General features: G+C 38.2%; 1 protein-coding gene across 4 annotated transcripts in view; it reads right to left on the bottom strand.

Moving 5' to 3' along the window:
• Positions 1-12,786, bottom strand: part of DLC1 (DLC1 Rho GTPase activating protein) — a 406,041-nt gene that overhangs the window by 195,196 nt on the left and 198,059 nt on the right. For all 4 annotated transcript variants that reach the window (XM_059909787.1, XM_059909786.1, XM_059909788.1 and 1 more), the window contains one exon: positions 12,235-12,268. In XM_059909787.1, coding sequence (XP_059765770.1) covers positions 12,235-12,268 — 34 coding nt within the window. The remainder of the gene's footprint in view (positions 1-12,234; positions 12,269-12,786) is intronic.

Raw genomic sequence — 12,786 nt, 5'->3', positions numbered from 1 at the left:
AAGAACAAAAAAGTCCCAAACTTAGCAAAAGGAAAGAAATCATAAAGATCAGATCAGAAATAAATGAAAAAGAAATGAAGGAAACAATAGCAAAGATCAATAAAACTAAAAGCTGGTTCTTTGAGAAGATAAACAAAATTGATAAATCACTAGCCAGACTCATGAAGAAAAAAGGGGAGAAGAGTCAAATCAATAGAATTAGAAATGAAAAAGGAGAAGTAACAACTGACACTGAAGAAACACAATGGATCATGAGAGATTACTACAAGCAACTATATGCCAATAAAATGGATAACCTGGAAGAAATGCACGAATTCGTAGAAAAGCACAACCTTCCGAGACTGAACCAGGAAGAAATAGAAAATATGAACAGACCAATCACAAGCACTGAAATTGAAACTGTGATTAAAAATCTTCCAACAAACAAAAGCCCAGGGCCAGATGGCTTCACAGGTGAACTCTATCAAACATTTAGAGAAGAGCTAACACCTATCCTTCTCGAACTATTCCAAAATATAGCAGAGGGAGGAACACTCCCCAACTCATTCTACGAGGCCACCATCACCCTGATACCAAAACCAGACCAAGATGCTACAAAAAAAGAAAGCTACAGGCCAATATCACTGATGAACACAGATGCAAAAATCCTCAACAAAATACTAGCAAACAGAATCCAACAGCACATTAAAAGGATCATACACCATGATCAAGTGGGGTTTAACCCAGGAATGAAAGGATTCTTCAATATATGCAAATCAATCAATGTGATAAAACATATTAACAAACTGAAGGAGAAAAAACCATACGATCATCTCAATAGATGCAGAAAAAGCTTTTGACAAAATTCAACACACATTTATGATAAAAACCCTCCAGAAACTAGGCATAGAGGGAACTTACCTCAACATAATAAAGGCCATATATGACAAACCCACAGCCAACATCGTTCTTAACAGTGAAGAACTGAAACCATTTCCTCTAAGATCAGGAACAAGACAAGATTGCCTACTCTCACCTCTATCATTCAACATAGCTTTGGAAGTTTTAGTCACAGCAATCAGAGAAGAAAAAGAAATAAAAGGAATCCAAATCAGAAAAGAAGAAGTAAAGCTGTCACTGTTTGCAGATGATATGATATTATACACAGAGAATCCTAAAGATGCTACTGGAAAACTACTAGAGCTACTCCATGAATTTGGTAAAGTAGCAGGATACAAAATTAATGCACAGAAATCTCTTGCATTCCTATACACTAATGATGAAAAATCTGAAAGAGAAATTAAGGAAACACGCCCATTTATCATTGCAACAAAAAGAATAAAATATTTAGGAATATACCTACCTAAGGAGACAAACGACCTGTATGCAGAAAATTATAAGACACTGATGAAAGAAATTAAAGATGATACAAACAGATGGAGAGGTATACCATGTTCTTGGATTGGAAGAATCAACATTGTGAAAATGACTATACTACCCAAAGCAATCTACACATTCAATGCAATCCCTATCAAACTACCAATGGCATTTTTCACAGAACTAGAACAAAACATTTCACAATTTGTATGGAAACACAAAAGATCCCGAAAAGCCAAAGCAATCTTGAGAAAGGAAAACGGAGCTGGAGGAATCAGGCTCCCTGACATCAGACTATACTACAAAGCTACAGTAATCAAGACAGTATGGTACTGGCACAAAAAGAGAAATACAGATCAACGGAAGAGGATAGAAAGCCCAGAGATAAACTCACACACATATGGTCACCTTATTTTTGATAAAGGAGGGAAGAATATACAATGGAGAAAAGACAGCCTCTTCAATAAGTGGTGCTGGGAAGACTGGACAGCTACATGTAAAAGAATGAAATTAGAACACTCCCTAACACCATACAAAAAAATAAATTCAAAATGGATTAAAGGCCTAAATGTAAGACCAGACACTATAAAACTCTTCAAGGAAAACATAGGGAGAACACTCTATGACATAAATCACAGCAAGATCCTTTTTGACCCACCTCCTAGACAAATGGAAATAAAAACAAAAATAAACAAATGGGACCTAATGAAACTTAAAAGCTTTTGCACAGCAAAGGAAAACATAAACAAGACAAAAAGACAACCCTAAGAATGGGAGAAAATATTTGTAAATGAAGCAACTGACAAAGGATTAATCTCCAAAATTTACAAGCAGCTCAATATCAAAAAAACAAACAACCCAATCCAAAAATGGGCAGAAGACCTAATAGACATTTCTCCGAAGAAGATATACAGGTTGCCAACAAACACATGAAAGGATGCTCAACATCACTAATCATTAGAGAAATGCAAATTAAAAGTACAATGAGGTATCACCTCACACTGGTCAGAATGGCCATCATCAAAAAATCTACAAACAATAAATGCTGGAGAGGGTGTGGAGAAACGGGAACCCTCTTGCACTGTTGGTGGGAATGTAAATTGATACAGCCACTGTGGAGAACAGTATGGAGGTTCCTTAAAAAACTAAAAATAGAACTATCATATGACCCAGCATTCCCACTACTGGGCATATACCCTGAGAAAACCATAATTCAGATAGAGTCATGTACCACAATGTTCACTGCAGCTCTATTTACAATAGCCAGGACATGGAAGCAACCTAAGTGTCCATCGACTTTATCCATTCATGATGAATGATGAATGGAAGCAACCTAAGTGTCCATTGACTTTATCCATTCATGATGAATGGATAAAGAAGATGTGGCACATATATACAATGGAATATTACTCAGCCATAAAAAGAAACGGAACTTAGTTATTTGTAGGGAGGTGGATGGACCTAGAGTCTGTCATACAGAGTGAAGTAAGTCAGAAAGAGAAAAACAAATACCGTATGCTTTACATATGTATGGAATCTAAAAAAAAAAAAATAGTTCTGAAGAACCTAGCGGCACGACAAGAATAAAGATGCAGACATAGAGAATGGACTTGAGGACACGGGGAGGGGGAAGGGTAAGCTGGGACGAAGTGGGAGAGTGGCATGTACAAATATACAGTACCAAATGTAAAATAGATAGTTAGTGGGAAGCAGCCGCATAGCATAGGGAGATCAGCTCGGTGCTTTGTGACCACCTAGAGGGGTGGGATAGGGAGGATGGGAGGGAGACGCAAGAGGGAGGAGATATGGGGATATATGTATATGTATAGCTGATTCACTTTGTTATAAGGCAGAAACTAACACACCATTGTAAAGCAACTATACTCCAATAAAGATATTAAAAAAGAAAAAGGTCAATGTCAATTAAAATATGGAAATGCAGAACTGCCTCCTTAGCCTGTTCTGGTAGTTCATAGCCACCTCTTCAATGCTGACAAGCCATTCTTTCAAGGGATAAATGGGGGAACAAAATGTGCAGAAGACGTTTTCAAGGAAGAAATTTCAAGGTTGTCAAATATTGTGAAAAGTTATGGTCATTGACAGACCAGAGATTAACTAAGTGCCTGCATGAGTTTTCTGGTATGTCACACAAATGGATTAATTTAAAACTATTTCTTGAGCATCTGCTGTGTGCAAGATTATACACTGGGTGAGGGGCTGACAAAGATGAAATGTGGGGTTTATGCCTTTAAGAAAGTCACAGACTGATAGGGAAGAGAATTCATCAATCAAATTTAGGAATCACTAAATGCTGCAGAAAGATACAGCCACCTTTGGATAACCACTCTAAGTGCAGGAGGTAATATATATATATCTATATCTATCTATCTATCTATCTATCTATCTATCTATATACACTTATATACACACATATACATATATATATACTTTAATTTTAAACATTTCTTCTTAAAGGAATTTTTTCTTTTTTAAAAAATTTAATTAATTAATTAATTTATTTATTTATTTTTGGCTGCGTTGGGTTTTCATTGCTGTGTGCGGGCTTTCTCTAGTTTTGGCGAGCGGGGCTACTCTTCGTTGTGGTGCACGGGCTTCTTATTGCAGTGGCTTCTCTTGTTGCAGAGCACGGGCTCTATGTGCGTGGGCTCAACAGTTGTGGCTTGCGGGCTCTAGAGTGCATGCTCAGTAGTTGTGGCGCACGGGCTTAGATGCTCCGTGGCATGTGGGATCATCCTGGACCAGGGCTCAAACCCATGTCCCCTGCATTGGCAGGTGGATTCTTAACCCTTGCACCACCAGGGAAGCCCGGTAATATCTGAATTGCAACTTGTTAAAAGAAAAATTATCGTGTACTCGCGTTGCTTGCAATGTAATTGAGAAGAAAAGGAAATATGTTTGATTGGTTCTGGTGATACAGTAGCTTTGTTTTACCTACTTGGTAATAAAAGAAATATCAATAGAACGTTAAGAAATAGATTTAAAAAATTATCTGTATTGAAAAATATCCTATGAATTCGAGATCTTTGGCATTTAAGAATAGCTTACTTGTATTTTTCATGAATTCCTTGATACCTAAAAGCTAATGTGTTTCCTCTCAACAGCCCGCTCAGCACAGCCAACTTTTCATGGATTAGTTTACATTAAGTTTCAGAAAAACTGAGAGGTTATGTGTGGGCATACCCTAAATTCCTTTCTCATAAAAAAGCAGGCAAGCAGAGACCATAATACTAAGAAAAATGAAATAAGTGAGTATTCATAAGCCATTAGTAAAGAAATAATGAATTTCATTTTCTGAGAGTGAAAGGGAATAAAGAATTTGGAATGCTGGCCAAAGTCCAGCCTGGCCTGATAAAGACAATTTTCAGATCCTGTCCAACTCTGTAGAACAGCTGGGGGTCTTTGCAGTTATACAAAGTGCTTCACCTACAATAGAATGATAGGATTCTACATTTAGCTTTGGGAGTATTGTGCATATAAAGTATTTGCTGATTTATTTATTTATTTAATTTTAAAAATATTTATTTATTTATTTAATTTTAGCTGCGTTGGGTCTTTGTTGCTGTGCGTGGGCTTTCTCTAGTTACGGTGATTGGCGTTACTCTTTTTTGCAGTGCATGGGCTTCTCATGGCAGTGGCTTCTCTTGTTGTGGAGCATGGGCTCTAGGTGCTCAGGCTTCAGTAGTTGTTCCTTGTGGGCTCAGTAGTTGTGGCACACGGGCTTAGTTGCTCCGCGGCAGGTGGGATCTTCCCGGACCAGGGCTCGACCCGTGTCCCCTGCATTGGCAGGCGGATTCTTAACCACTGTGCTACCAGGGAAGTCCCCTTTGCCGATTTTTTAAATATGTCATTTGTTCTTTCATTTCCCAAACATCAAGCAACTACAGTAATGCCAGCCATTGGAAACAGAATTGAATGAAACAAAATTCCATCTTTCAAGGTGCTTACAGGCTAGTGAGTGAGACAGCACTACAAACGACCTGATCTGTACTAAAATGGAGACATAAAATAGGGCAGAGTCTTTCAAAGAACAACGCTGAAATCTAGCAGTTCTAGTTTTGTCTTTTCATCAAATCCCTTTGGATCTATTGATACTGGAACATGACAGAGTGGAATAGATCACACTGGTAATTCTCTGAATCAAAGAAATGATGATCAGACTAGAAAACAAGGAATGTCTTTGCATTTCAGTTTTTTGTGGTTTTTTTGGTTGTTTGTTTTTGTTTTTGGTCCTCTGCATTTCCCTTCTCCGTGGTCAAAAGCAGCCAAGAAAATTAATACCAAAAGGCGCCAAGTCTGGGCTTTGTTATTTAGTATGTTTACAAGGAGCTTGGAATGAAATTATGAAAATCCTATTTTTCCCCCTCACACGTGTCACAAAGTAGTGCTTGATTTCTATGTTCTGCCTTACTAGCCACAACACAAAGTTTGGAGAGACTATGAACCTGTCATATGCTTCTGAAAGCTATCTTTCACAAGTGTTTCAGGCTATAATTATTCATTATCTTGATTTTTAACATTTTCTGGCCAACAAAATAACCTAGAGGCAGGAGAACAAACATTCTAAGAAAAATGACCAAGGAACGTAATCAAAGTTGGATTCTGAGTCACCTTTCTCAATGGAGTCCTTCCCATACTTGTATGGGATAGATCCCCAAATAACATCATTAAGTAGTTGCCCAGCTGAGATATTTGGCAGTTGTGGGGGCAATAGGCGTAAAGGGGGGGGCGTTTTAGAACCATGTTAATTCTAAATGATTAAGACGGGAGCCAAAGCATCTTTGTCATAATTATAATTAATTGGTTAATGTGTACTTACAGAGCACCCACTATGTGCTAATAGCTGTTTTAATTACGGAGCATGCAAAGACCACATTCCTGATCTAGAAAAGCTCACAGCCTAGAGAAGAGAACATACAGCAAAGCAAGATGATAAGACTGTAATTGAAAACACAGAGTGTTCTAGGAACACCGAAAAATCAAGGACTAACCCTGCCGGGGAAATAATTCATTAAGGAGGTGTTATTGTTGGACAAGTAGAATTTTCAAGACAGATAAGGCAAAAAAAATTTGCCATTTTTGGCTCATGATTGTGGTCTATTTTCTATGGGCTGCTATGTAGTCTGACAAAATTTGTGTTTTATGATTTCATTTTAGAATGAGAGATTTCATATTACTCCTTAATACTACTTCTCAAATACACTCAGAGAGCCACATTTTGGTGACTAAAATGCAACGCTAATTTTCTAATTTACTTGCTTCTAGGCAATAGAGAACACATTCTAAATCATAAGGGTAGATATTTTTCTCCTCCATGTGATTGAATGAAACTACATTCATTTAGGATGAAGAAAAACATGGTCCATATCTTCTCTTTTTCTTGGATAAGTCATTTCTCTCTTTCTCCCTCTATCTTTACCTATCATCTGTATTTTTAAAAAGGCAGTGCACGATCTACGTAGAAGTAGAAAGATCCAAAGTTAGAAGGGGTTCTGTGGCTGTATGTTGTGGCTGAAGTTGGACAAACCAACCAATGAACACAAAGGAATAGAAAGAAGAGAAAACATTGGTAGGTTTATCAGTGAGACTCCTAGCAGGAAACAGATGGCACCCTAGGTAAACTGAGGGGAGTTTAGTAACAGAACTATTGATAAAGGTGTAGGGGAACCACAAGGCAAGAGGAGAGAATGGTTGTCAGAACCTGGAAACCTGGGTGGAAAAGGCCAGCAGTGACTCCTCGGGAAGCAGAGGGGGGAATAAACTACCCAGCCTCACAGCCGTAGTGTCCTCCCAACCGTCAGTCTCTTGCTGGGCCTCCTCACTGGTGCGAAAGGAAAACTGAAAGGAGGGCAGCCCATTGATTTTGCCCACACTGGTCTGCCTGCAGGTCACAGACCTGGGGAGAAGTAGGGTGGAGGGTGGATCTGAGGGGTGAACTGGGCATATCCAATACCATACACCACATCCAGATTACAAATGGCCAGCTACGTCAAGCAGGAAAGTTTGATCTTATCCTGTAATTAGTAAGGAGCCCCCAAAAAAGTTGAAGTAGAAATCGATATGATCAGGCGATGCTTTTCAAAGATAACTTTGGTGACAGTGTAGAGAGTGAACAGGTGTAATGATCAGTTAAGGCAGGGAAACCAGCTCTGGATGCTGTTTCAAAGTCCAGTGCAAAGTGAAGGCTGCTTTAAAACAATGGCAGGAAGAATGGACACGGGATGATTAGGTGGCAGTGTTGACAGGACTGTGTGCAGGAGGTCAGGGAGGGAGGACGGGAGCTGGGTAGACAGGATCCAATTACCCCAGGGTCTAGGGATGCCGGGGAGTCCTAGGAAAATGGGACTCAGGGTATACATTTCTTAGGGAGTTATCTTTTGTGAAAATCGAAGATTATCTGTTCACTAGAGAGAATGTCACCTTAATAGAGCTAGAAATTTCTAAAGACATGTTACAATATGGCCAAGTCTGCCTATGCTATGATGACCTCTGTCTGAATTAACTTACTCAGAGGCTTTTGGAGAAAGTGATCTCTTTCTTCCACACGGACAGCTGTTCAGCTGTTAATTGGCGCCCCGAGGAAGCATTTAAGAACTCTTGGAGCAGACGAGAGCAGCAGTAACACAGCTAGCTTCTATTTGGCTTGTACACATACTGGTTATAAGCACAACTCATTATCATAAGAAACAGCTACCATTTTTTAGAGCCTACTTTGTGCCAAGCATTGTTGCCTTACAATAACTACATGGCAACTTCTTTATTTATACTTTAGAAATGGGAAAATGAAGAGGTCAAGTAACTTGCTCAAGGCCACACGGATAGGAAGCAGATGTGCTGGAAAATATACCAGTGGCATTGGGCCCACTCTTTACAGATTCTGGTGGCATAAGGGAAGTTAAATGAAATTATTCTGTGTTGGATACAATTACACATATTGATACTTGTGTGATTAATGCTGATTTTTTAAAACAAATTTATTGGACTCTATTTCAGATCTGGAGAATACACATTCCGATATAGAATTTCTTGGGAACAATATTTTTATTTGATTCTTTTCCTGGGAAGATTTCTGAATAACCTGGGTTAAGAACTTTTCAATTGAGAAGAGGAAAAGAGGGACGCTGGCCCAGTGAAATATGCTCAGCTAGAGTCTGAGTTCCTTCCAGGCAAGGACCATGCCTTGTTCATAACTGCTTCCTTGATAAAACCTAATATGATGTCTACTATATGTTGCTGTTCAGTAAGTATTTGTGGAATAAATGAACCAATGGGATGCTGTTTCAAAACAGTCTCCCCTTGGAGGGTTTTGTCATCCCAAGATGGCACACAAGCAGCAGAATGATCCCACTAGGCTGAATTTACACAGCAGCACGGATCAGAAGAGAAGATGGTTACTTAAAGCACACACTGGGGCTTCCCTGGTGGCACAGTGGTCAAGAATCCGCCTGCCAATGCAGGGGACATGGGTTTGAGCCCTGGTCCGGGAAGATCCCACATGCCTCAGAGCAACTAAGCCCGTGTGCCACAACTACTGAGCCTGTGCTCTAGAGCCCGCGAGCCACAACTACTGAAGCCCACACGCCTAGAGCCTGTGCTCCGCAACAAGAGAAGCCACCGCAATGAGAAGCCCACACAGTGCAATGAAGAGTAGCCCCCGCTGGCCGCAACTAGAGAGGGCCCTGCGCAGCAACAAAGACCCAACACAGCCAAAAAATAAATAATAAATAAATTTATTAAATAAATAAATAAATAAAGCACACACTGGGGCAACCACACAACTGCAACTCAAGAATTATTAATGGAATGTTCCCAAAATGATTTTGTTTAGAGCTTCACAAAGCCTGGTGGAGTTGGTTCCAGTTGGCTTGGATGAGAGGTCACACAGATTAAAATAGATTTTCTTAATAAGAAACAATAGGCTAACAACTACTGAGCCTGCGCATCTGGAGCCTGTGCTCCGCAACAAGAGAGGCCGCGACAGTGAGAGGCCCGCGCACCACGATGAAGAGTGGCCCCTGCTTGCCATAACTAGAGAAAGCCCTCGCACAGAAATGAAGACCCAACACAGCCAAAAATAAATAAATAAATAAATAAATAAATAAATAAATAAATAAATAAAAATTAAAAAAAAAAGCATAACAAACCTAGAAGCTTTCCACCATCTCTCTAAAAAGAAAAAAAAAAGAAACAATAGGCTACATTCATCTAGCAAAACAGAGAAAAAAAAAAATGACAGGCCTTATGGGTGGTAATGAAGCTTAACCCTATTTAGACGCTCAATTAACCCCCAGAAGATTGAGTGGGTCCTCTGCCTTCCTTGCCATTCCTCTGTCTAGCAGAGCTTTAAAATAGAGATTCATAAAGAGGAATAAAGAGATTCACATTTGTATATAAAACACTCAAAATATTTTAAATATGGCATAATAAATTTTAGAAATAGAAGAAATTGATTGGACTTTCATGGGCCTTTAAAACTTTTTGAAATAAATCATACTCTCTTTTGAATTGGCAAATCTGTTACCAACTGAATAAAATATTCAAACATAACTCTTTATCTTGACATATAAATTCATTGATTAAAAAATCATTTCTTTCTTATATTTATATTGTCAAACAAAATTGTATTTCCTCTTAATCAGTACATTCTCAAGAAATCTAAATTAAAATCCATTCTGGAGTAAATTTCCATCATTCTAATATTTTAATACACAGAAGCCAGGTTCTGCAGAAATCAGCCCATCCTGGGTTAAACATCAGAGATGGGACATCCAGGGGCCTGGTTAGGTCATATATATCCACTGGTGGATCCTACCTTTCACAGATCATCTTGCAGAACCTCTGTGAAAGGAAGTTATCAACTTTTAAAATTTGTGCCCCAGCAGTATAGAAATGACCAAAAGAGATCATTAAATAGTGACAATTAATTTCATGTTTGTGTTTTTGTTTTTGTTGGGGAGGAAAATATCCAGGATTATGACAAAAAGTGGTGGTTGCATTATATTTATGCTCTCTGTTTAATTAGCTCTTTGTTTTAATAAAAATATCTTTAAGAGAAGCTTGATAACTGAAATGCTTCTCCCTATCACATTGACATCATTTTAGTGGCAGAGGGAGAAGTCTTTGCTTCTCCAGTCCCTCAAGCAATGGCATTTCCATCCCTCCTCACCCCTTCCCTCCAGCCAAGAATTCCTATCCTAATTTTCTCCTTGGGGTATGAAAGAATTTGCTGATTTTCTGCAATAAGATGACAACTTTGCTCTGTTACACACTTTGTTTAAATTGCAGCCAATCTTGCGAATTACAGAGAATGTCACAACTCAAGATAAAGCACAACTTTGGCTAAGTTTCTTTTTCTTTGTGATGCAAATGCTCTCTTAACCATTTATGTCTTGTCCTAATGAGATAGTTGATACATCTATTATTGAAGGTATCAGAGCTCTGGAATGGTAATTTGAATTCGTTTAGTATATATTATTAATCCAAGTAATACCAACGCATGGATAAACTGAGCAGTTTTTCCTCTTGAACTGACACATGATGCCAGTTCAATATTTTCCTTCTGTTCTGAAGGCTTACCTTTCAACGTATGAGAGAGAAGAGGCCAGACACAGCCTAAACAGAGGAGAACACTTTAGCTCATGGAAGAACACAAACTATGAACACTTGTGTGTGAAAACTATCTGGCAGCAAAAATCAAATCACTGAACTTGACAGAGAACATTCCCCATATAACAATCCTATCAGACCAACTCTAATGCGTTAGTGTAAAGTCACTTGAAGTCATGACACCTTTTAGATGATACTCTAAACTTTTAAATTGGCTCAAAAATTACACACGTCTAAGAGCTAAGTGATATGCTTCAAGTTTGGTAAAGCACCTTTAATCAGTTTTTTAAAAAGATGATTATTATTACACAGAAAACATAAGACAATATTGAGGAGGATCAAAAGATGTTTGAAAAGCACATAATTCCATCAATTCAAGTCTAATTTTTCATATTTCTGTATTTTTCATTAGTCCTTATCCATTTCCCATAATACTGTTAAGTAGTTATAATCATAGCACAAAGCATAGAAAATATAATTTTTCTCTAATACAACTATTCATATTGCTTCACAATTATATTTTTGATGGTATGACATCAGCTTTAAACAAGTACATCTTTTTCTAGGACTACTAAATAAGCTACTAAGATTTTTAAAAATCTTGATAATTATAGTCTTCCTTCAGTATCCGCAGGGGATTGGTTCCAGGACTCCCTGATGGACACCAAGATCCACAGATGCTCAAGTCCCTTATATGAAATGGCCCAGTGCTTGCATACAACCTATACACATCCTCCTGTATACTTTCAATTCATCTCTACATTACCTGTAATACCTAATACAAAGTAAATGCTATGTAAATAGTTGCCTTTGTGGCAAATTCCAGTTTTGCTTTTTGGAACTTTCTGGAATTTTTTGTTTTTTCAAATATTTTCAACCCAGGTTTGTTGAGTCTGTGGATGCAGAACCCATGGATACGAAGGGCCAACTGTATTAACAACAGATGTCCAAAGACCATTCCTCAGTACACTGAATGACATCTAATTATTTTCCTCAAGAAAAAAGTTGTGGTTGCAGTTACAGTTAATGCTACAAGAAGTACACACCTTATTCTAACAAAATGTAATGCTATGCTAGAAAACCATATTTTTTCCCACATTTTGAGCAAAACTTATTTTTCAGGAATTCAACCAAAACTTTTGCCCAGAGACTGACAAGATGTATACATTTTAGATATTTAATAAAATATCTATATGAAGATGGAATTTTATCCTAAAATAGGTAGGAGTGAAAACACAACCAATGTCAACTTACCAGCCTTTTCCTTCTCTGAAGTACCTGGAATAGCCTGAAAAAGAAAAAAAGCCACAAAATTGTGGTATTATTAAAAGGAAACAGCAAATAACATTATTAGGAAAATAACATTATTAGGAACAAAATGATGTCCCATAAATGGAGCAAAAATTAAATAGAACCTGACACTAGAAATATGACAGAAGAGGAACTGAATAAACATTTTTTTTCCAAAGAAGGCACACAAATGGCACATGAAAAGATGCTCAACATCACTAATCATCAGGGAAATGCAAATCAGAGCCACGATGAGACGTCACCTCATACCTGTAGAGTGGCTATCATCAAAAAGACAAGAGATGACTAGTATAGGCAAGGATGTGGAGAAAAGGGAACCCCTGTGCACTGTTGGTGGGGATGTAGTTTGGTGCAGCAGTATGGAAAACAGTACGGAGGTTTCTAAAAAGTTAAAAATAGAACTACTTGGGACTTTCTTGGTGGCGCAGTGGTTAAGAATCCACCTGCCAATGCAGGGGACACGGGTTCAAGCCCTGGTCCGGGAAGATCCCACAT

This window comes from Balaenoptera ricei, chromosome 21, assembly GCF_028023285.1.
Source record: "Balaenoptera ricei isolate mBalRic1 chromosome 21, mBalRic1.hap2, whole genome shotgun sequence".
NCBI lineage: Eukaryota > Metazoa > Chordata > Mammalia > Artiodactyla > Balaenopteridae > Balaenoptera > Balaenoptera ricei.
The sequence above is the reverse complement of the archived record's forward strand: the minus strand, read 5'-3'. Positions and strand labels throughout refer to the sequence as shown.